The sequence below is a fragment of the Felis catus genome, chromosome F2, assembly GCF_018350175.1.
Source record: "Felis catus isolate Fca126 chromosome F2, F.catus_Fca126_mat1.0, whole genome shotgun sequence".
In the NCBI taxonomy this organism is placed as follows: Eukaryota; Metazoa; Chordata; class Mammalia; order Carnivora; family Felidae; genus Felis; species Felis catus.
The window spans coordinates 47,467,673-47,492,186 of NC_058385.1; the positions used below are offsets into that span (position 1 = coordinate 47,467,673).

The window sequence follows — 24,514 nt, forward strand, 5'->3', positions numbered from 1 at the left end:
AGGGGAGATGCAAAGTTATCCCAGGACCAAGAGATGGATTCTAGAACTGATAGATCCTCCGTGACAACTGGCTGTGGGGATAAAGGAGAGGGAAAAGATCACAGAAACAAAGTGTGGCTTTGCTAACTAAACGGGTGCCCTGCTTCTAGGTAGGGGTGTTAAGAGGAGCTACGTAGCCAGGAAGTGCAGGCTAGCCAGGTGCTGTGTTCAGCCAGGGGCAAGACGACTTTGAGGCACCGTCTACACGCGGAAGTTCCCCGGGACTCCTTTGCACAGTGGCGTCATCCACTTTTGTGCAGCGCGAGCCATTTAAAAATATTTTACATGAACTACAAATGACAAAAGGAGCTGGACTACATCTCGAGCTTACTCAAACCATGGATAACTCCAAGACTGCTTTCTGGGGAAGGCACATATTTCTCTTTGCTCCCTTTCATGGAGGGAAGGAAAGTTAGAGGAAGGTCCACAGCTGAAATTAACTTTACAGAATGAGAGCCAGAAGCTACAATAGATAAATTGAAGCACATTCACATACAGTTTCTCTCTACTGGACAGAATTAAGACTTATTTTACCACCTTACCATGCAGATGTTTCAAAATAAAGAACACCGTGGTTTTTGCATTTTCACAGTGGGTGGCGTGGATTGTAATGACAATGACACTGTAGTGCAATGACACTGACTCCACAAGCACATCTAAATATGCCTCATTACTTTGTAGTCACATCCAACAAACCATTATCAATATAACTTTGTGGCTAATTGTGAAACCAACAATTTGTTCTTCGTTCCCTCTCTGTCTTCAATTTAGATCAGCAGACGTCTTTCCCTGTATCGGGATGTGTCAGTTACATTGTTAATATTAATCCTGTAGTTCTCCATGGTAAATAGCAGCAGGCGGTTGTACTTCATCTTTGATCATTAGCATGTGATTATGGGATTTTCATCTGTCCCTCATGCAAATCTATCTTTTTAGCACCAGTTTTTAAATGCCCCTTTTATGTCAAGGTAAAGCTTTCTTGAAAGCTTAAGTCCCGATGAGGTGGCAGTATTTCCTGAAGTTTCGTTCTCAATAGTTTTCTTTGCAAGTTGAAGAGAAGCCTTTCGGAAGATTCTCCAGCTCAGAATTACCCTGACCTTGGTGAATTACTCCGCTGAAGCTGTTCTTTCCAGGCTTCGGAGCTCTCTTCAGTCTGGAATCATATTCCACTTTCAAATAGGGATTGTGATGAAAATTACCGTGATTGTTTTTTTCTTGGGGTTTTCTAGAGGAAAGACCAATACCATGTGATTTCATTCAAATGTGGAATTTAAGAAACAAAACAGAGGAAAGAAAAGTGACAAACCAAAAAACAGACTCTTAACTATAGAGAACAAACAGATGGTTCCCAGAGGGGAGGTCGGTGCGGGGTGGGTCAAATAGGTGAAGGAGATTACGAGCACACTTACCTTGTTGAGCACTGAGTAATATATGGAATTGCTCAATCGCTATATCGTACACTTGAAACTCCTATAACACTGGATGGATGTTCACTACACGGGAATTAATTTTTTTTTTTTTTTTTTAATGGAGGTTAATCTTAGTGGAACTTGAGCAGCTGCAGGAATTGGGTTTGTGGTTCAAATTTAGTGAAAGACAATTGACGTGAGGATTGATAGTTCTTGTAATGTGTCTGTGTCCTGCACCACCAGTTACCAAAAAGTCATTTCTTTTGTTTGATCAGAAGGTACTGCCCGTTTGATCAGAAGGTACTGCCCACGGTGGCCAGTCTGCTGTAATCACCTCAGACCTGCAAATGGGGCTCCTGTCTCCAGCACGACAGCCCCCAACATTTTCCCACCCTTGATGATACTTCCAGACACTGTTAACTTCCCAGTTAAGCCAACTTTGATTTATAAAAGAGACCTGAACTCTTTGTCAGATGATGCTACTTGATCCTTCGTGAGAGACTTGAGAAGTGCCATTCCATGAGAGGACATTCCAGTCTTCTCTCGAAGACCCGTTCTAGTGCCTAGCAGCCTTCAGTGTCAGCAATAAGCTTCAAATAGCCAAAGATAAGTATGTGCAATTGTACTTTTGAGTTGCAGATTGAAGGAATTCAAACACACGCTTATACATGTGAGTCACCTTCTGCTTTTAGGGAAGTGCTGTAGCCACAGTTACTGAAAATTCCTCTTCTCTATCAACTTTGGTTAAAAACATTATGTGATAAAAGTGTGATAGGCTATTAAGGTTATATGTTTTAAAACATTATAAGGGGCACCGGGGTGATTCATTGTGTTAAGCATCTGACTCTTGGTTTTGGCTCAGGTCATGATCTCACGATTTGTGGGTTCCAGCCCTGCACCAAGCTGTATGCTGACAGCATGGAGTCTGCTCTCTCTCCCACTCTCTGTGCCCCTCCCTGCTTGTACTCTCTTTCCCTCTCTCTCTAAGATAAATAAACATGAAAACATTATAAAATGCAAGTACTCTTTAAAGTTTATTCAGGCAGAGCATATTGATTTTCAGTTCAGTAATCATTGAGCCACTGTGGGTTTTCATTTATTGCATTGTATGGCTCAGTATGCATCCTAGAAGCTCATTCTGTTGGGGACAACAGCTCTGGGGAGAGTCACTTCCTTCTCAACATGTGTACTTAGTGTGATCCAGCAGTTCCTCCCCCCTTCCCCCAGCAAAGGGTCCAGAACAGAGCCAGAGTTCATATGTCCAGGCCCTGATTCTTGGAGACTTCCTTTTAAACTATTGCTGGGTCTTCCTCTTTCCTTCCATTCTGTGTTTCTTCAAAATGGCGTCCACTAGCCCATATCCTACACTGCTAGTGTCTCTCCATCCAGTATAGTCTGTCTTTTATTAAACAATCTTTTTAAGTTTACTCATTAATTTTGAGAGAGAGAAAGAGTGGGGAAGAGGCTGAGAGAGAGGGAGAGGAAGAATCCCAAGCAGGCTCCACACCGGCAGCACAGTGTCCGATGTGGGGCTCGAACCCATGAACTGTGAGATCATGACCTGAGCTGAAGTTGGATGCCTAACCAACTGAGCCACCCAGGCTTCCTTATTAAAAAACTTAGTGCCAAATCTACAGGTCCTTTTTTGCCCCTCACTAGTTTTCCTAGTTGCTTCCAGCTTCTTCTTTGTTCCTCTCTAGGGCTCTGCTTGCCTAGAGTGTCTCTCCCTCCCTCCTTGACCTGGCAGACATTTCACCCCTTAAGACCTTTTCCTCCATCCCCACTTGGGTGGGATCTTCCTAATCTTTCCAGGCAGAGTCAGCTGCCCCTCTGTGGGTTTTGGTTTATATCTAGTCAATGCCTATATTTTAAATATTCCTACATTTTAAATATTAATCAACTATACTATAGCCTTTTCGATGAAAGTAGTTTAATAACTAATTACTAACATAAAAATAGAATACATACACTAATACACCAAGGGAAATGACTCATTTTTAACTTAACTAGAAATCATTACTGTTTCGTGAAGGCAAACACATAGGAAATTGTTGCAAAGCAAACTTTCAAAAAAAAAAAACTAGCTAGATTTGGAAATTAAAAATTGTAATGAAAGTGGCCCTTAGTTATTTTTCTTCACTGCTCCTGAGAAGTATGTTTACCTGGTTCCAGGATATTATTGTTGACCAAACCTTTCCCTGCAAAGGGTTTCCTTAGTGCTGACAATTTAAAAGCCCTGAGTGGTTAACCAGAAGGAATGTTACAGAGGGGATTAAAGCATGGCATGGATGCTTAGAGACCCCTCTCAGAATCTTAATAGACCCTCTGTACTTAATACAGTAAAATGCTTTATTTCCTGTTTTATGTCCCCCCCCCCCCCCCCCATTTCGTGGGCACTATACCGTCTTTCCTCTGCTTGATGGGACCTTTTCTGTATCTTTAGCTGTGGAAGACCATGCTTTCGTCTCAAACATGTAATCTGCGCTTTTATTTGATTTCATCTTTTTTGTCTGAGGCTTGTTTCTTTTCTTCAGAGATGCTTTTAATGAGACCCCAGGTAACCTGATAGTCTCACGTTTTGTAGTATTCCTTGCTTGGCTTAAAAGTTACAAAAAATATGTGGAGATACACTCTGATAGTTTCGTGAGGCTCGTCTGTTGATGGAACAAAACCGCACAGCCACCATCGTCCGCTATCCTTCAACATTGACCAGAAAGAAGCCTCTCTCTGGCTGCACTTTGCAGCAGACACAAACGTGCGTCTTTGCCACACCCCCGAGTGCGAAATTAGGCAAATCTAAAGTTTTCCTTCTTCACTTATACCACCTAAAACTTGCCAAGAGAAAGTCTTTCCAAAATTAAATTAAGCTCTTTGAGGTTGTAGAAACCCAAGTGAGGGAAAGCTGGTCAGAAGAAACGTCTTTGAACAGGCTCCCAGGAATGCAGAGCCACCTCTAGTGTTTGTATTTTTGAAAAGACAAGTATTGAAATAACTGAGTGCTACATGAGTGAGCATGATCTTGTAGGTGCTGCTATTATCTGCATCTCACAGATGGGGAAATCCGCTTAGAGCAGTTACGCGATTTCCTTAGGTGGCTGCTGATCCTGTTGAACTTATCAGGACAGTGTCCGGATGCCGTGGTCAGCATTACAAATGGAAAATAGAAACAGAAGCAACAGCTTCCCTCCTGTGAGAACAAGTTTGTCTTATGGATGATAAATTTATATATATATATATATATATATATATATATATATATATATATATATACACACACACACACACACACACACACACATACATATTTTTTTTTCTTTTTTAGAGGTGGGCGGGGGCAGAGAGAGAGGGAGAGAGAGAATCTTAAGCCGGCTCCACGCTCAAGTGTGCAGCCCGACGTGGGGCTTGATCCCACGAACTGTGAGATCATGACCTGAGCTGAAATCAAGAGTCGGACATTCCGCCGATTGAGCCCCTCAGGTACCCCTCGAATAAATATATTTAAGAGAATTAGAATTTCAGTTTTGAAATGTTGTCTAAATCCTCTAATAATTGATAGAAAATAAGCAAACAGGAATGGCAGTGTGAGTAATTCAAGGAGCAGTGAATGTAGAAATCATTCGTGGAACGAACTAGAATAGCTGGTGCCGTCCCCCCACCCTGCACCCATCACGTACAAACTCACCTTCCTGTGTCTGTTACTCAATGTGGTGTGTGTGATAGGGCAGCTGGAGGCAACTGGGGAGGTTAAAAGTGGAGATGAATCCAGAAGAAATGGCAAATGTTGGTGAGGATGTGAGGAAAAAGGAACAGCTGTGCACTGTTGGTGGGAACGCAAACTGGTGCAGCCATTGTGGAAAATAGTAGGGATTTGTCAGAAAATTAAAAATGGAACTACACTATGACCCAGTAATTGCACTATTGGGCATTTACCCAAAGCGTACGAGAACACTAATTAAAAAGGATACATGCACTTCCATGTTTATTGCAGCCTTATTTGCAATAGCCAAATAATGGAAACAGCTCAGTTGTCCGTTGATAGATGAATGAATAAAGAAGATGTGGCATATATATATGTATATATATATGCATATATATACATGTACATATATGCAATAGAATATTACTCAGCCATAAAAAAGAATGAAATCTTGCCATTTGCAGCAACATGGATGGATCTAGAACAAAATAAGCCAGTGAAAGACAAATACCGTATGATTTCGCTCAAATTAAATTCACCGGAATTTAAAGAACAAAACAAACAGAGGAAAGAGAAGTGACAAACAGACTCTCCCGGACTTCAAGCTGTATTACAAAGCTATAATCACCAAGACAGTATGGTACTGGCATAAGAACAGACACTCAGATCAATGGAACAAAATAGAGAACCCAGATATGGACCCACAAACATATGACCAACTAATCTTTGACAAAGCAGGAAAGAATATCCAATGGAATAAAGACAGTCTCTTCAGCAAGTGGTGCTGGGAAAACTGGACAGCGACGTGCAGAAGAATGAACCTGGACCACTTTCTTACACCATATACAAAAATAAAATGGATGAAAGACCTAAATGTAGGAAGCCATCAAAATCCTCGAGGAGAAAGCAGGCAAAAACCTCTTTGACCTTGGCCTCAGCAAACTTCTTACTCAACACGTCTCCAGAGGCAAGAGAAACAAAAGCAAAAATGAACTACTGGGACCTCATCAAAATAAAGAGCCTCTGCAAAGCAAAGGAAACAATCAGCAAAACTAAAAGACAACTGACAGAAAGGGAGAAGATATTTGCAAACGACATATCAGTTAAAGGGTTAGTATCCAAAATCTATAAAGAACTTATCAAACTTAACACCCAAAAAACAAATAATCCAGTGAAGAAATGGGCAAAAGACATGAATAGACGCTTCTCCAAAGAAGACATCCAGGTGGCCAACCGACACATGAAAAAATACGCAACATCACTCATCATCAGGGAAATACAAATCAAAACCACAATGAGATACCACCTCACACCTGTCAGAACAGCTAACATTAACAACTCAGGCAACATCAGATGTTGGCGAGGATGTGGAGAAAGAGGATCTCTTTTGCACTGCTAGTAGGAATGCAAGCTGGTGCAGCCACTCTGGAAAACAGTATGGAGGTTCCTCAAAAAATAAAAATAGAACTACCCTACGACTCAGCAATTGCACTACTAGGTATTTATCCAAGGGATACAGGTGTGCTGTTTCAAAGGGACACATGCACCCCAATGTTTATGGCAGCACTATTGACAATAGCCAAAGTATGGAAAGAGCCCAAATGTCCATCGATGGTTGAATGGATAAAGAAGATGTGGTATATATATACAATGGAGTATTCCTCGGCAGTCAAAAAGAATGAAATTGTGCCATTTGCAACTACATGGATGGAACTGAAGGGTATTATGCTAAGTGAAATTAGTAAGAGAAAGACAAATATGACTTCACTCATATGAAGACTTTAAGATACAAAACAGATGAACATAAGGGAAGGGAAGCAAAAATAATATAAGAACAGAGAGTGAGACAAAACATAAGACTCTTAAATATGGAGAACAAACGGAGGGTTACTGGAGGGTTTGTGGGAGGGGGGATGGGCTAAATGGGTAAGGGGCATTAAGGAATCTATGCCTGAAATTATTGTTGCACTATATGCTAACTTACTGGGATGTAAATTAAAAAATAAATTAAAAAAAAAAAGAATAATGGCCCTGCAGGAACTTGGGAGATGTTTTTTTTTCCAGACTGCACATTACATTAAAGGGGAAAAAAATAAAGGGAGAGACAGAACCAACTTAAAAAGCATTTCTTTGCCAGTTAAAGACTGGATCAAATAAAATCGCATTTTTTTTTTATAAAGAAGAAAAAAAAAACAGATTGTTAATTATAGAGAACAAACAGATGGTTCCCAGAGGGCAGGTGGGTGGGGGATGGATGAAAAAGGTAAAGGAGATTACGAGCACACTTATCTTGCTGAGCACTGAATAGTATATGGAATTGTTCTATCACTATATCGTATACTTGAAACTAATATCACATTGGATGTTCACTACACTGGAATTAATTTTTTTTTTTAATGGTGGTTAATCTTAGTGGAACTTGAGCAGCTGCAGGAATTGGGTTTGTGGTTCAAATTTAGTGAAAGATAATTGACGTGAGGATTGATAGTTCTTGTAATGTGTCTGTGTCCTGCACCACCAGTTACCAAAAAGTCATTTGTTTTGTTTGAATTTTTTCAGTCTGCAACTCAAAAAAGTACAATTGTACGTATTTGAAGCTTATTGCTGACACTGAAGGCTGCTAGGCACTAGAGTGGGTCTTCGAGAGAAGACTGGACTGTCCTCACATGGAATTGGCAATTCTCAAGTCTCTTACTGATGATAACGTACCGACATCTGACCAAGAGTTCAGTTCTCTTTTATAAATCAGAGTTGACTTAACTGGGAAGCTAACAGTGTCTGGAAGTATCATCAAGGGTGGGAAAATGTTGGGGGCTGTTGTGCTGAAGATGGGGGGAGCCCCGTTTGCAGGTCTGAGATGATTACAGCCGATTGGCCACCGTGGGCAGTACCTTCTAATCCTGTATACCTATAACTTTTTGTCCCCATACCTACCCCTAAGAGTGTTGGTAAACTACTTGAACTGAGAAAAAAAAAAAAAAAAGAGTGTTGGTAAACTAAGTAATAAGACGAAGGATGGAAAGCTAAAGTTGAACATAAGTAGTTCATGCAGTATACAAGAATGAATTACTTACCAAAGCACTATGCATGTCTTCATCATTCATCAAACTGTCAGAATGTACCAGGCACTATTTTTCAAGAGACGAAATAGTTTCATGAAAAAATAGACTGAATCTAAATCTCACTGAATAACATAGACTAATGAGAAGAGCTTAATTTTAAGCCCATCCAAGTTTATTTAAATTCAGAGCTAGAAGCCATGGTGCATATAAGGTACTACATGCACATATGTGTTTTTGGGTCTGAACAAAGGGTATGACTTATTCTGTATTTGAAATCAAGTTTACAGCCAAGACCAGCGTTCTTCAAAAAAATTAAATCAGAATAAAAAACACTAGCATACACGGAACACAGTAATATGTTACAGTGTAAAATGCTTTTCTTATTTGTAAGTTTATTGTCACTACAATTGAAAGCTAGAACATTGGCTTATAAATTCCTTTGCTAGAAACAGAAAGGTAAATCAAACACAAATAAAATATTAGGAGAGAATTCCAAGAAAAGGGAGAATTCCAAGAAAGATTCCTTCTTAAATGATGTGTGTGAAGGTAATATATTCAACTATGAATAGTAAATAGGAAAAATATTTATATCCAGCTTTCATATCAAAGTCACTCTATATTGGTCACATCCTATAAGTGAGTCACAAATTATGTCTTCAGCCATTCTTGTTCTAGGTTGTATATGGAAAGGCACTCATTTGAAAGGTAGTATGTCACAGAAATCAGAGGACTCTGGCTATGTACGTAGGCAGAGTTTCTTAGGTTCCAATTCCAACTTGACCACTTAGAAGCTAAGTGATTATCTGGGAGGGGAGGTAGTTAACATTTTTTGCCCGTTTCTTATTCTACACAGTAAGGATAATTTAAAAAGCTACTGGTTACAATTGTGTGAGGTAATGTTTGGGAAGTATGTATATTTAGCACACACTCGGGCTCTCAAAACTGGTGGCTGATCCTATTATTTGCTCAGGGGTCAGGACCAAATGATGGAAATACATTTAAAGCCGTTAAAAAGCAGCTCAAGTGTCAACACACTTAAGAAAAGCCAACCTCCGACTAGGGAAAAGCATGATAATGGATATAATGAACTCATTCACCTTCTTAGGAGTCATCCAGGCTTTAAGAAGCTACTTCTTTGATTTTGAAAAACAAAAAAATCTCAAAACCTACTTGGACTAGGGTTTCTTTATTCTACCTATTTTAAGTCAGAGTGAATACTTCTAGAATGACCCTCAAGTGTTTCCTGAATTTGAGCTGATTCTATGTGGTCTTTGCAGACAGAGGGAGGCAAATGTTTGAGGACAGGTTGATAGGGGAAGTAGGGGCCAGTGTTGTTCCCCTCACCCACCGAAGGGTCTGTTTTTAGATACTGTTTCCCTTTTGTCGATGAGATAATCACGTTCAAAGAGGTTCTGTAATTTATTCAGAGTCACAGGACTTGTTGAGAGCAGGACAGAAATTAAATTTGGGTCTGGGTGTCTCCACCCCCAATGTCCTTTCTTCCTATGCTTTGGACAGCAACCCATAAATTGACTCCTTGTATGGTCTTTGCCTTTTTTTTTTTTTTTTTTTTTTTTTGAGAGAGAGAGAGAGCGCACAAGTGGTAGAGGGAGGGAGAGAGAGAATTTTAAACAGTCTCCACGCTCAGGTTGATGCAGGGCTCAAACTCACAACTGTGAGATCATGACCTCAGCTGAAACCAAGAGTCAGATGCTCAACTGACTGAGCCACCCAGGCGCCCCACGTCTTTGGCTTTTGTTGTTGTTGGTGGTGGTGTTAAAAAAAACAAACAACCTCTTCTTGGGCTGCAGGGGATTCACGCTGAATTGGCAGTGTGCCATTTTCAGCTTTCCAGGGCTCATTATTTCGCTAGTCCAGACAGAATCCACACCTTTCAGAAGAGAAACAATTTTTATATTAATTATACCGTTCCTTTTAATCTCCACAATATATACAAAAAATAATTTAAAAAGATGGTTATAATTTACCAAGCACGTGAAGCTTAATTAAGGTGAGGGAATTAACAGTTCCTTTGACGGCATTCCAGAATCACGCTTACACATACGGTTTGAGGAAAACTCAGCCGACAAACTCTGCGTCTAAAAACTGATCAACAGACCACCGATTATATGCAAAAAGTAAAAGAATAAGACGGCAAAAAGGACTCACCTCATGCTTTCCACAACAATTAAAATAGAAATGAATCCCATCATTTCTCTGCAGAATGTAACTTGCCAGAATTATATACGAAAAGCACAGCTCATCTGCCCATGCTCAGAAGTCCTTCGCCAAAACCCTGTAGTTGGCCATCGTTCTTCCTCAAACCTCTTGTTTTCTCAGAAGGGCTAACTTTTGAACTTTTCTTTCCATCTTCATGGGGCCTCATGGAACTGACCCAAGTGCTTCTCCACTAGCTAGTTGCCATGTATGATGTGCTGTGATTTTTCTCTACAAGGTATTCGTATCTGGTGACAACTTACTGTTCAATTTTGCAAGATAAATGTAGGCAGTGATTAATAGTTTGGCCTTCGGCAACGGCCAGACCCAGATTCAAATCACAGGTTGGCCTGTTACTAGCCATGTGATCTTCTACGAGCCACTTCTCTGTAGGAGGAGGCTGCTAAGATCTACCTCACAGAGCAGTTGTGAGGATTAGATGAGCTCGTGTTGGTAAAAGACTTGGCACATGCTTGGCACTCAGGAAGCTCTTGGCTTATGGCAGTTGTTATTATCCCAAGAGTATTTGCATTTTAATGTCATGAGATGACAATATCCTTACCCAAAGGAATGGATGTTTCAGGATGGGATTGCAGGCATGAGAGCAAGCAGACATCTCGGAACGGGTGCTGTTCAGGTCTCACCATTTAGGTAATTGCTTGGTTCTCCTATGTGCACGGTTTTCATCCACTTGAGGGGAAATCGTTGTCACATGGATCACACTGATAATTGGTCTAGGACCTCACTGACAGATGTTGCTTTTTCTAAGACCGCATGTGGACTGAATCAGGTGCACCCAAAGGAGTAGTCATTTCAGTTTGCCACAGAGCAGTACTACCCAAAGTGTAGACCCCAGACCAGCAGCATCAGCCCCGTCTAGTGGGAGCTGATTAGAAAGGCACATTCTTTGTCACATCCCAGACCCACTGAATCATAATCTCTGGCAGTGGGCCTAGACAACTACATTTTACCAAAGCGCTACAGGCAATTCTGAGGCACCCCAACATTTGAGAAGCACTGTTACAGAACACCAACACAGGCCTTTAAGCTTTGGGAAACCAGAAATCTTCACTCTACATCTTTGGGGAGCCTCCTGCAGGCCCTAAAGAATGTATATGGCTGTGCATTCCCATACACTTCACTCTGACATTCTAAGGACATACATAGCCTTAGAGAGGACCCTGGAAAGTTTGACTATCACTAGCAACATGACATTAACAATGAGATCAACTTCATTCTTATTTCATTAGATAGAGTCCCATTTCTTTCATGGTTTCATTCTTTTCTATGCTTCAGATTAGTTGTGTACTTTAGGGTTATTCTTTTGTGTATAAATTATTGAGATTAATGAGGACAATCTTCAGGAGCACCTGAATGGCTCCCTCAGTTAAGCGCCCAACTCTTGATCTTAGCTCAGGTCTTGTTCTTGTTCATGAGTTCAAGCCCCATGTTGGGCTCCATGCTGGAGTGAAGCCTATTTGAAAAAAAATTAGTAAGAACTAGCTTTAAATTTCAGATTTAAAAAAGGGGGGGGGTGCCTGGGTGGCTTAGTCGGTTGAGCATCTAACTTTGGCTCAGGTCATGATGTCACAGTCCATGAGTTTGAGCCCTGCGATGGGCTCTGTGCTGACAGATCAGAGCCTGGAGCCTGCTTCAGATTCTGTCTCCGTCTCTCTGCCTCTCCCCCACTCATTCTCTGTCTCTGTCTCTCTCCCTCTCTCTGTCAAAAATAAATAAACATTAAAAAAATTTTTAATTCAGATTAAATTTGCATAAATTTTTTTAGGAACCTCAGCCAATTATAATTTTATTTCAACATGCTGATTTTTGGAAGCATCTAATCCATTTTCCCATTTATATCCTCATTCTTACTAAGTAGATGTTAGTATTCTATAGACATTTGCAACCCAGGTACCAAACATGTAGTTTTTATTTTGCCTTGTCTTCTTTTAGAGAAAAAAATCCATTCAAAATGTAATATGTTCAAAATTAAGTGCTTTATAATTTTTTTTTTTTGAGTGGGTTGATTACTTTTCAGCTATGGTGGCTCTCATGCAAGAACAAGCCATACACTCAAGTCACCTGACTTCTTGTCATAGAAGGGAATAATTCCAGGTGCAGGAGGTTGAATGGTGACCTTCAAAAACTGCTGTGTCCATGTCCTAACTCCCAGAATCTATAAATAGGACCTTATTTGGGAACAAGGTTTTTACAGATGTAATTAAGTCAAGGTTCTCAAGATGAGACCATGCTGGATTAGGGTGTGCCCTAAACCCAATGACAAGTCCTTAGAAGGCAAGAGAAGAGGGAAACAGACACAGAGACACAGAAGAGAACACCATGTGAAGACAGAGGCAGAGATTAGAGGGGTATGTCTATAAGTCAAGGGACACTAAGGATTGCCAGCAACCACCACAAGCTAGGAGAGAGCATGGAACCTATCAACCTTCAGGGTCTCCAGAAGGAACCAACACCGCCATCACCTTGATTTGGGTAGTCTGGCCTCCAGCGAATAAATTTCTGTTGTTTCAAATTGCCAACATTGTGGAAATTTGTTGTGGCAAGAAACTAAGCTTCTTATGACAGCTCATTGACAATGCCTTTTACTAATTGCAACTATCAACATTTGCAAAATTTGGGTTTAAGAAGCTTTCTTGAGGAAAGGCTTACCAACAGGTTGCTGAGTTTCTATTTCTATACTATGAGCCATAAACCCTTAGGCAAACAACAGTAACACAGTTTTCGGAAATGAGAGATATAGCTATTAGCGTTTTATTCATTGGACCAAAAAAACATGTGGACAAGCCAACATCAATGTGCATAAGCTGCTTAGTCTTAGAAAACTTTCCTAGTCACAAATGATAGCAGAGCTATTTTACCATCTGTAGGAACGGCTTAGAGACTAAAGATAAACAGACATTTCTTATATTGCGTAAGGTTAAAGAGGAAGGTGTGAGATCAGTCTCAGTTATATACTTGGTTTAGAATGCTTGTGGATACATTCATTCACTTACCCCATTGTTCAACACATTTATGGAGTGCGTCTCATCTGTATGATGTGAAGCATTGAAAAAACAGCAGCGTTTAAGATCAATTCCTTGCCTGCATAGAACAAATAGCTAATGGGAAATGCTGGTAATAAATAAGTAAACAGATCAATAAAATATTGGCACATGGTATGAAGGAAATAAACAAAGTAATGTAACCACTCAGTAAAAAGCAGCCTTACCAGTGTTTTTGGGTTTTGTTATTGGCATAAAAAAGCATATTAAATGTAATTGTGTTGTTCATTTATTTGTCTACTTATTTATATTCTCTCCTTCTGGACCGTAAAAGCCACATGATCAGGGACCTAGTCTTGTTTCTTGCTGTCTCCCCAGTGTGATGACACTGGCTGGTACATAGTGGACACACGGTACATATTTGTTCAATATATTTATTTGGTGATGAAGTGAATATGATGCAAACTGACAGAGGCCCTATGCACGATTAGGGGATGCAGAAAGCATTGTATTTGTATAGAATTCGTATTTAAGATCCTTAGTCAAAGTGTTTGACCAAACTGCTTTAGTTTGTCTTTATTTCTAAATATGACTTTTGGTTTTTAAACATTACAGTTGACCTAAAGCTGTTAAAAAAAAAATGCTAATCAGGGTGCCTCGGTGGCTCAGTCAGTTAAGTGTCCGACTTCAGCTCAGGTCATGATCTCGCAGTCTGTGAGTTCGAGCCCTGTGTTGGGCTCTGTGCTGACAGCTCGGAGCCTGGAGCCTGCTTCAGATTCTGTGTCTCCCTCTCTCTCTGCCTTTCCCCTGCTTGTGCTCTGTCTCTCAAAAATAAACTTAAAAAAAATTATAAAAAAATATATTTGCCTTGGACTTGTTAATTTCACTTCTGAGACTATATCTTATTGAAATAATGAAGTATCTGTGAATATTTAGCCATAAAGATAATTAAATGAAGTACTATTTATGGTAGCAAAGTATTGGACATCATTTAAATGACCAACAAGAGCAAAATAAAGTTTTGGCAAAGTTATTTTTAAAATTCAGTATAATAGTATTTTGTAATTACACTGAATTGCATTTTCCACAAGTTTATTTATTGACATGGAAAGATGCTGAAGAAGTATTAAGGGGGGAAAAAAAGCAAAGTAAAAATAATTATTACAATACTGTATAAAAATATTTACATATTGTGGAGAAAGGGAGACAGACTGAGGGAGGACACAGGAAATATTTACACAGATGTGTTTTTTTGTGTTTGTTTGTGGAGTAGATTGTGGTCTTTATGATGAATGCTTTTGTATTAAAGTGTGTATGCGTTTTTTAAAACGTAAAGTTAGGGACGCCTGGGTGGCTCAGTCGGTTAAGCCTCTTGCTCTTGATTTCAGCTCAGATCGTGATCTCTTAGTCATGAGATCAAGCCCTGAGTCAGGCTCCAAACTGGGTGTGGAGCCTGCTTGAGATCCTTTCTTCCTTTCCTTTTGCCCCTCCCCCACTCATGCACAAATCGTCTCTCTCTAATAATAATTAATAATAACAATAATAATAATAATAAATAATAATAATATAATAATAAAAATGCAAAGATACATAGTTTTGCTTTAAAATTTTCCTGGGGGAACCAACAGAAACATGGACAAAAGCCATGAACAGGCAGTTTATATAAGCAAACACCTGTTTAGCTATCCCGGATGTGAAGAGATGCTTGAACTCACAAGTGGAAGAAGAAATGCAAATGTTACATCAGTAGGATACCACTTTGTACCCATTGGATTGGCAAAAAAAAAAAAAAAGTTAGAAATTGGGTGAGCAAAAGGGGAAATAGGATTCTGGTGGAATCTAGATTGGCACAACACATTCTAGAGAATGGGTCTGGAGGGCCATTTTGGAGGGCATGTTAAAAAGTAGGTTTTTCTGTGACTAACCCTCAATACAGGTCCTGGTAATAAAGAGAAAACCAAATCAAACTGGCTTTATTTTATTATGGATTAATATGGACTTATTATTACGGACTTTGTTTTATTATTATTTATGTCACGGATAGAAAAAGCAAATAGGACCTACTGCTTCTCTCTGCCTGATTCATACAAGCACAATGGGTTGCATTACTGTAAGAAAGTGGTGAAAATCTTGATAAAGGATCACATGAACTTGGACTTTACAATAAGTGAGGAGGAAATGGATAAAAATGACTGGATATGTGAACTTTAGGAAAGCAGACTTCAAAATGTCACAGCATGAGCACAGCTTGTTAAAGCCTCGAGAAGCCACCAGCCCCGGAGTGACACAGCAACCCAGAAGGATACAGCTTGAAGAGATGACCATTTAGTCAGAATCATGTCCGATTTTGTAGGCAACAAACACTTGACACATCCTGGGAATTCGTCATAACACCCAGCTCCTGTCCTAGTGCAGCAAGAAAAATATTCATAAAGATTTTATTTATTTATTTAAAAAATTTTTTTCTAGTGGCGCCTGGGTGGCTCAGTCAGTTAAACGTCCGACTTCGGCTCAGGTCATGATCTCGCGGTTTGTGGGTTCGAGCCCCGCGTCAGGCTCTGTGCTGACAGCTCAGAGCCTGGAGCCTACTTTGGACTCTGTGTCTCCCCTTAGAGAGAGAGAGAGAGAGACAGAGCATGAGCAGGGAAGGGACAGAGAGAGGGGGAGACACAGAGTCCAAAGCAGGCTCCAGGCTCTGAGCTGTCAGCACAGAGCCTGATGCGGGGCTCGAACCCACAAGCCGCGAGATCATGACTTGAGCCAAAGTCGGACGTTTGAGCCGCCCAGGTGCCACTAGAAAGATTTTATAAACAAAAAGACCTCTTCTCCTGGCCCCCATTGTGGGCCTGGAGTATGAGGGCACAGAGAGGTGTCCAGTCCCGATTGTGAAGGACATGATCGATCATGGTGTAAATTTTAGCCCTGAGAAAAATTAGAAAAAGCACGTGATCTGACTTTCAGAAGAGTCATGATGAGACCTTTGAGAGAAAGAACATTTGTGATTAGGTGACCACCCTGCGAATGATCCAGACCTCGAAGGAAAGCAGATGGGCTGTGGACCTTGTTGCCATCCAGGCAGGACACGGCCGATGTTTATTTAGTACAGAATCAAAGTAGGCCAAAAGTAGGGGGAAATCCAGATGGTAAGCATAAACTCAAACACTCAAGACATAGTGAGGATTAAAACTAGGAATATTGGGGCACCTGGGTGAATCAGGTGGTTCAAAGTCCGACTGTTGATTTCGGCTTGGGTCCCGATCTCACGGGTCGTGGGTTCCAGCCCCGCATCAAGCTTCAGGCTCTGCGCTGACAGCGTGGGGCCTGCCTGGGATTCTCTGTTTCCCTCTTTCCCTGCCCCTCCCTCCCTCTCTGTCTCTCTCTTTCTCTTTCACTCTCTCAAAAATAAATAAATAAACATAAAAAATTAAACAAACAAAAAAGCAGGAACATCATGTCCAGGCCTTAATGCCAAGTACGACAGTGACAGTGGAGAGCGTGGGTAGTAGGGATCACTTGCAATGTAGTCTGTGTACCAGAAAGCTGGAGACCACTCGAGGGTCCATATCTGGGGGGAGCGAATAAGTAAACAGTGGCTGATGGTTACCACAGAATTCTCTACGGCTGCTGTTAGACATAGGCATGCCTCCAGCAATGTGATTAGAGACCCGAAGAGGTTCCTAGCTGAGGCTGCCAGATAAAATATAGGGTGCCCAGTTAAGTTTGAATTACTGGCAAACAACAGATACTTCTTCAGGATAAGTATATCCCAAATAACTGCTAGATCTGGCAAGTCTAGCCATAGCACAGCGCAAGTTCCGGAAATAACAGCTATGCACACAGGCAAATCAACCCAACGTATTTTCTAAGCACACGTAGCAAACACGTCGATAGCTGTTGCGTTTGTGGGAGAGGATAGGGAAGAAAAATGAATACATAAACAAAGAAATAAATGAAGAGAAGGCCTTAAATGGACAAGTGGTAATAGGGAGGTGAAAATGATTAACTCAATTCTCTGCACCTAAATCCAAAAGGAAGTAAAAAAAAAAAAAAAAAGAAAGAAAAGAAAAGAAAAAAAGTTTCCTTGCACTCTCCTGGTATCTCTTCCCTGGGTTCCCGTAACACTGCCTGGCTGATAACCAGCATATTGTTCTACCAGACCGTCCCTACAGATGACTCTGGCACCTTCCAGCACAACTAAGCTACAGGAATGTGAGGAGGTGAGGGAGTGGATAGGTGTCCAGGGATTCAGGAGGGAAAAACACTAATAATTCTGTAAACCTCGTAAAAAATGAAACCAATAAGCAAATCTCTTAGGAACATCGCTTCACCTAGATTTGCTCTCCCAATAGCAGAACATTCTCATAGAGAAAATATCAGTAAAAGAAAATGTGCGAGCACAAATCCTTAACTGTTGCTAAGGGGTAGCCGGAAGAGTAGGCAAAGTTTAAATCTCCTCATTGGAAAATGACATTTAAGTACATGTCATCAAGTAACTCTTACTCTCTTAAAACCTTTTTCTTTTTTAACGTGACAGCTGATTACAAGGAGAGCTTTAATACGATTGGAAACATCGAGGAGATTGCATATAACGCTGTTTCCTTCACCTGGGACGTGAATGAAGAGGCAAAGGTGAGTGAAAAAGTAGCATTGATTCATTTCTCGTGCCTTTTAAATAACGTCACCGTTCCCTGCAGATGATTCTTTCACAACAGCCTCTATAAGTAGGGAAAGATTTGTTAACTGAAGCCAGGGGTTAAAAAAAAAAAAAAAAAGGGAAATGAACTTGTTATCTTTCTCTAGAAGTTACGCACATTCAGTTACGTGCAGTTAAATTGCCTTTTGGAGGATAAAGGAGAAAAGGGAGTGTGTGCATTTCTCTGTGGCCTCTCGTGGGATGGGCCAAGCTGCATGCCCCTCCCCAGTCCTCCAGCTCCCTGTGCTTTATTTTAGCACATGATGCTGGCAAGGCTCGTCCAGAAAACCTCGTTCACCTACACTGCAGATTCCCCTAAACAGCCCTGACCGCTGCCTTCTACAGAGGCAGGAAAGTGTTCAGAGCTAATGTGGCCATCGGTAAGTGACTGGGCAGGCCTTCTGGCCCCATGACTCCTTCCAGACAGAGCCTGCTTGAGGGAAGGGTACAGAAAGCACGACTGGGGGTCTCTGACCTTCATTCCCTGTGGTAGAACTGGCACCGTTACATTGAATCCTGTCTTTAATCCTGACTGCTTCAACTTTTGGTCTTTTTTCCTGGTCCCAGCATGGTTAGGAAAGGCAATGGTAAAATCTCCGGCGAGTTGTGCCCTGAGGGGAGATGTCCATACTGCACTGATTTGGGTAAAAAAAAGTAAGACGCACGGCTACTCAGGTCTGTCTGCCAGACATGAGTCTCTTCGATTTTACGAAAACTACAGACTCTGCTTATGCTCACTCATCTTTCTGTGTTGTTTAGCTTCTGATCCTTGAGCCTTATTTTGCACTTAAGAGAAGGTTCCAGATGACACCTAAGCTTGTTTTCTGCCTCAGTTATGTACCATTTAGGAGGGTGTTAGAAGACTGTCTTCAAACTAATGAAAAGATCAATGTAAACAGTTCCCTTCAATGCTTTATTGTCTTCGAGCAGGGGGAAGGCTGGGTGAGAAAGGAAGCTGGATGGGAGTTTGTGGGCATGAGTTATGTACAAGATGAATTGCTCAGTGTCTCATTTCACTCAGGTATGAAGCGATGTAAATGAAATTGGCTTTAGGCCCAAGAAAGGTGACCCAAATGGGTGAGCGGCAACGGAGTGCCAGAACAGCCTAGAGAATGTTCCGGTGGCTCAGTGCATCCAAGGGGAGGAAGTAGGCCTTGCAACAAACGGATGGGAGGTCAGGTCCCACACAGAACTGTAGGGAAAGTTTGTCTTCTATGGTTCATTCCGCCTCCATTTAAAGTTCCTTGCTCAAATCTTGTGTTTCCCGTTCATAACTCCATTCCCTTAGCATCTACATTGCTGGGGTAGATGATGAAAAGGCCATCCGGGCACTGGCACCATGGAGTGGGGTTTGAAATCCTCAGAGAGTCATCTGACCTTCCTGGGCCTCAGTTCCCTCCCACATACAAACAACAGCACTTTTCCAGTGGTCTCTGCTGTACCACACATTGTGCTGGGATTATGACGTGGGAAGATCCAGGGCTCAGGGAGAGGCGACAGGGAAACCAATAACCCCACAACAGTGGGAGGGGTGAGAGGCAGGCCAACTATATAGGGAGCACAGGGATCAGGAAGACAGTGGGATCCTATCAGTGACAGTGTCTTGTCAGGGGCGCCTGGGTGGCTCAGTCCGTGAAGTGTCCGACTCTCGAGACTCTTGATTGCGGCTCCGGTCATGATCTCAAGGTTCGTGAGATTGAGCCCTGCTCTGGGGTCTGCGCTGACATCACAGAGCCTGCTTGGGATTCTCTCTCTCCCTCTCTCTCTGCGCCTCTCCTGCTCACGCACACGCACGCGCGAGCACACACGCACCGCGCGTGCGCGCGCGCGCGCGCGCGCGCACACACACACACACACACACAGAGTCTCTCTCTCTCTCTCTCTCTCTCTCTCGAAATAAATAAACGTTAAAAAAAAAAAAAGAAAGAAAGTGCCTTGTCAGTGTAAAGCAAGCTATAAATGTGAACTGTGATCATAGCCCCAGTTTTCATTATCAGGCGGTCTGTGATAATGAGTGCTAGTGGGTGAATGTGTCAGTAGGGACCTTTTGAAGAACATGCCTAATCAGAGGTGATGGCTTAAATGATGGAGGCTCTGCAGTGAACTAGCAAGGTAGGTAATTTGGGGTGGAACTGACCTTTCTTTTAGCCTAGTGCAGATGATATCACTCATTTCCCATAGGTAGGAGCTCACTTTTCTTCTTGAAACGTGTGTGGTTGTGCATGTGTGTTGTTACGGGCTGACAAGTTTAAGCTCACATAGACCTTGACAAAGGGCAGTGGAGGATATTTCATATTGCTTACTGTGGCAAAATGTTTGTTTAGTATATATATTTTAGTGACTATAACTTGGTTGTTGCCATTGTATGCAGTCTGGGTTGATCAAATAAGTAATAAAAAAAAATAATAATTTCCCCCAAACTACTGGCAGAATTTTCAAAGAAAAACCGTAAAAGTTAAATTCACTTCATTCTTTATTTTTTTTTTTTATTTTTTTTTCAACGTTTATTTATTTTTGGGACAGAGAGAGACAGAGCATGAACGGGGGGGGGGGGGGGGGGGGCAGAGAGAGAGGGAGACACAGAATCAGAAACAGGCTCCAGGCTCTGAGCCATCAGCCCAGAGCCCGACGCGGGGCTCGAACTCACCGACGGCGAGATTGTGACCTGGCTGAAGTTGGACGCTTAACCGACTGCGCCACCCAGGCGCCCCTCACTTCATTCTTTAAAATATTACTGATTTTATAATAAGCAGATTGCAAAACAAAAAACAAAAAGCAAAGTTGTATGACTGTTGAGAAAATGGTTTCCATAAAGCAAGAAGTAAAAACATCCTTCCCACAGCAGAATTGTTTGTGATTTTCATGATGTGGACTTCTCAGGAGCCATTGACCTTGCCTACAGGTTCCTATTTGTAACGTCCACAGAGAAATTTTTTGTAGGTTATGAGGCCGGGGCCCCATTCAGTGTCCTACATTATTTTGGTTTATGTGGCCAGAGGACACAAAATTATGACCTCCAGCCTTTATGTGGGCCACAGAATTGTATGTTGTGTTGTACCTCATGCGTTTATGTACTCCTATTTCAAATTAAAAAAAAATTTGCCCACATTTCATAACCAGGAGATTATAATTATTATTTTTTTTTAATCTAGACTTCTGGATTCTTTTGGATAATGAAAGATTCTGGCACCCATGAGTCTAAGCATTTGCAAGGCCACGAGTGGCTCTTAGGAGATACTGGCTGTTGTTTTTAGTAACATCCTTTTCTCTAGCCTTTTCCATTCGGGAACTTTCCCTGCCTGGTCGTTGGGGACATGTGAGTTCTTAATGCCTCAACCACACCCTCTCAAACTACTGAATATGCAGTTTACATCTTCACTGGCTTTCAGTGTTGGGGAAGGTAGTGACACAGTGGAGGTTGCCAGCATTCCCGGGTGCCTTGGCCAGGCTTTGGCAGCCGGCCAGAGGTCGCCTTGTGTTAGCTCTGTTCAAGAGAGTTGCTGTGACCTTTTGAATGCCCACAGTGGTGGTAAATCTTGATCTTTGAATATGTTTAAAGAAAAATATCAGAAATCGGGGCGCCTGGCGGTGGGGGGGGGGCTCAGTCGGTTAACTGTCCCTACTTCAGCTCAGGTCATGATCTCACGGTTCGTGAGTTTGAGCCCCGCGTCAGGCTCTGTGCCGACAGCTCGGAGCCTGGAGCCTGCTTCGGGTTCTGTGTCTCCCTCTCTCTCTGCCCCCCCCCAAAAAATAAACAAACATTAAAAAAATTTTTAAAAATAAAAGAGAAACATCAGAAATCGCCTGGGTCCAAGTCTGAATACGTATCGACACGTTTGATAATACCACTTCATGGTTAAAAATGAGATTTCCTTTGTGAAAGACCAGCTTTAAAGACAGCAATGTCAGAAGAGACATTGCAAACATACTTTGAGTCACAGCAGCATCATTTGAGAAAACCATATGTCTTCCTACGATAACTATGTTAAAGAAGAGCTTTTATTTGGACGTTTAAGGTTCGGGGCGTTCATTAAAAAAAAAATAACGGCCTGGTATTTGGTAGTCTTAGCACATATGCATACTCAAGACTCGATGATAAAAGTTTATGCGTTTTTCGAAAGCACAGTTCCTACTCTGTTCTTTTGTTGCTGTCCTACCTTGCATTTCTAGTTCTCCTTTAGCACAAATAGAAGAATGGCAAGGATGTGAAACTCGAATCGTTTAATCTAACGATAGGAAAGAGTTGGGCCAGGGAAGGTGTTAAAACTATTAGTTAGAATGAGGCCTGGGGATTAGCTGCAGATTTTCGGTCTCAGTTGCAGCACGGTTCTGGCAGAACTGTCAGAGTTCTACCCAGAACCGGTTTTGCTGGTTGTGCCACAGCGTCCCTCTGAGCAGTGACACAGGCAGCAGAAAACAGTCTGCGACGGGACATTCTTTTCCCCTCAGGGTCTGTGCGGTCTGGAAGCTCATGTAACACGAACTGGTGTCCCTGGGTCCCTGGGAATGACTCGGTGATATCTGGGTGGGTGAGGTCCTGAGTGTCCACGCTGTCACAGACTGGAGATTGATGGGGGTCTGAGCACAGGGTGCCAGCACCGGAGTTCGGGCAGTCAGACACTCGTCCCGGCCCCGGAATGGCTGGCTTTGTGAATTGCCCTACCTGAGCTGCGGTTTCCTCAGCTGGCAAATGGCAGGAAGAGGTGACAGAGAATTAAGGTCCAGTCCATGCGATTCTGTTGGGAAGGTCACAGTGCTTCATTCTTTCACGTGACTCCCGTTTCCAAGGTCCTTTCACTTTTTCTTTTTTTCCCTTAGCCAAACGCTGGTACCTACAAAGTAGATCTGTTGCTCGCTAATCCCCAAGATGAGGAATTCCCAGGCAAGACCCTATTGAATTATCGAAGAGCGGTGAGCTCAGATTCCTGGCACCGAGCACTGCCTTTCTTCAGGCGATGACATCACCCCCAGAGCCGAAGGGCAGCAAACCCTAATTACAGACTCCCCTTTCTCCCAGATTTCTAAAGAGATTCTTGAAACCGGGCCCCTTGTTTTTTGTCCGGTGCCGTTTTCTCTGTTCACAGTGATTTCAAGAAACCGCGATGTGCTGCAAACGCCTCTCATGTGACCACAGAGAATTACGTGAGCATTAAGATGCTACTTGGTGCTCCGAGGAACAAGTTTCCTTTCTGTGTATTTTCTACCGGAACACCATAGCACTGTCTCCCCCATTTCTATGCTTCATTCTTTCTGTGGTGTATAAGCTAAGACGAAGGAGGCTTCTTTCCATGAAGCCTTTTTTAATCCCTCTGCATCCAAGCCTTTTGGAATGATCTTGATCCAGTAAAAATGTTCCTCCTCCCTTAACTACCAGCACTGCTAAATAACCAAGCAGTTAGATAAACCCACTACTACTCTGTCTCCCATCCCTGATTTTTAAAAGAATTTATTATAATTCAATAATAGGAAATTCTGTCACTCCTGGGTTACTCTTGGCTGCCTGTCACCTGTGCCTATGTGCAGAAGCAGGGATCACCCTCCAGAGCAATGCCTACCCCGTCCCTCCCCTTCTCTGTGCTGAGTTGCAGGAAGGGGCTCTGGGGGGTCGCTAGTCCAGCTTCTACTCTGCCATATCAGCAGCGAACGTTCTTCCTGCATTTGGGGGTTCAGGGAGGAACTTTCCGAAAGGAAGTTGTTGCAATTTTAGAAAGGGTCAAGGACACAGATAAGCCGTATGTTTTTATCCCTGTTAAACTTTTGTGCTGAAATCGGGGGTGGGCAGGGCTGAGACCTGGTCAGGGTGGGGCAGGGAACAGAAGGGTGGTGAGACGTTATAGATCATTTTCTTGTGTATCTCAGATTCTGATTCCACTAAATATCGACTCCTACGTAGCAGGCACTGCAAGATTAGGCAAGTAGACAAGGTGGACTTTAAACATATATCCTCCAGAGTCCACGCTGTTAAACATCCCATGAGAGGGAAATATGCATTTTGTTGTTTTAGACCCAAGCATACTGTGATTTTTCTTCTCAAAGCAATTTATGGAGTACAGCTCCAGAGAAAAAGAAAACAAATGGTTGGCCCCATCTCCTTGAGGAAAGCAGTTCAATCAAGCCACCATGATTTTTGTCACTCTGTCTCCTTACTGCCCACCAGCAAGATGGGTTCGCTGCCCCAACACAGTCTCTCTCTGTCCACGTCTTTGGTTGCCCTGGTACATTTTCTATTGATATTATACATATTATTGATTAGAATGAATATGGGAATGAGGACTGTTCAGCCGTGTGTGTGTGTGTGTGTGTGTGTGTGTGTGTATTAGCCTTACATTAGTGATCTCATTTGCACGATCACTAACTTTGTATTAATTAAAGATCGGTGCATGCTTTGTAATGTA

The 24,514-nt window shown here is 42.0% G+C and overlaps 1 protein-coding gene across 6 annotated transcripts in view; it reads left to right on the forward strand.

Annotated features, from left to right (window-relative positions):
- Positions 1 to 24,514, forward strand: part of GRHL2 (grainyhead like transcription factor 2) — a 181,321-nt gene that overhangs the window by 91,123 nt on the left and 65,684 nt on the right. For all 6 annotated transcript variants that reach the window (XM_045049526.1, XM_045049525.1, XM_006943329.5 and 3 more), the window contains one exon: positions 17,961 to 18,055. In XM_045049526.1, the coding sequence (XP_044905461.1) occupies positions 17,961 to 18,055 (95 nt within the window). The remainder of the gene's footprint in view (positions 1 to 17,960; positions 18,056 to 24,514) is intronic.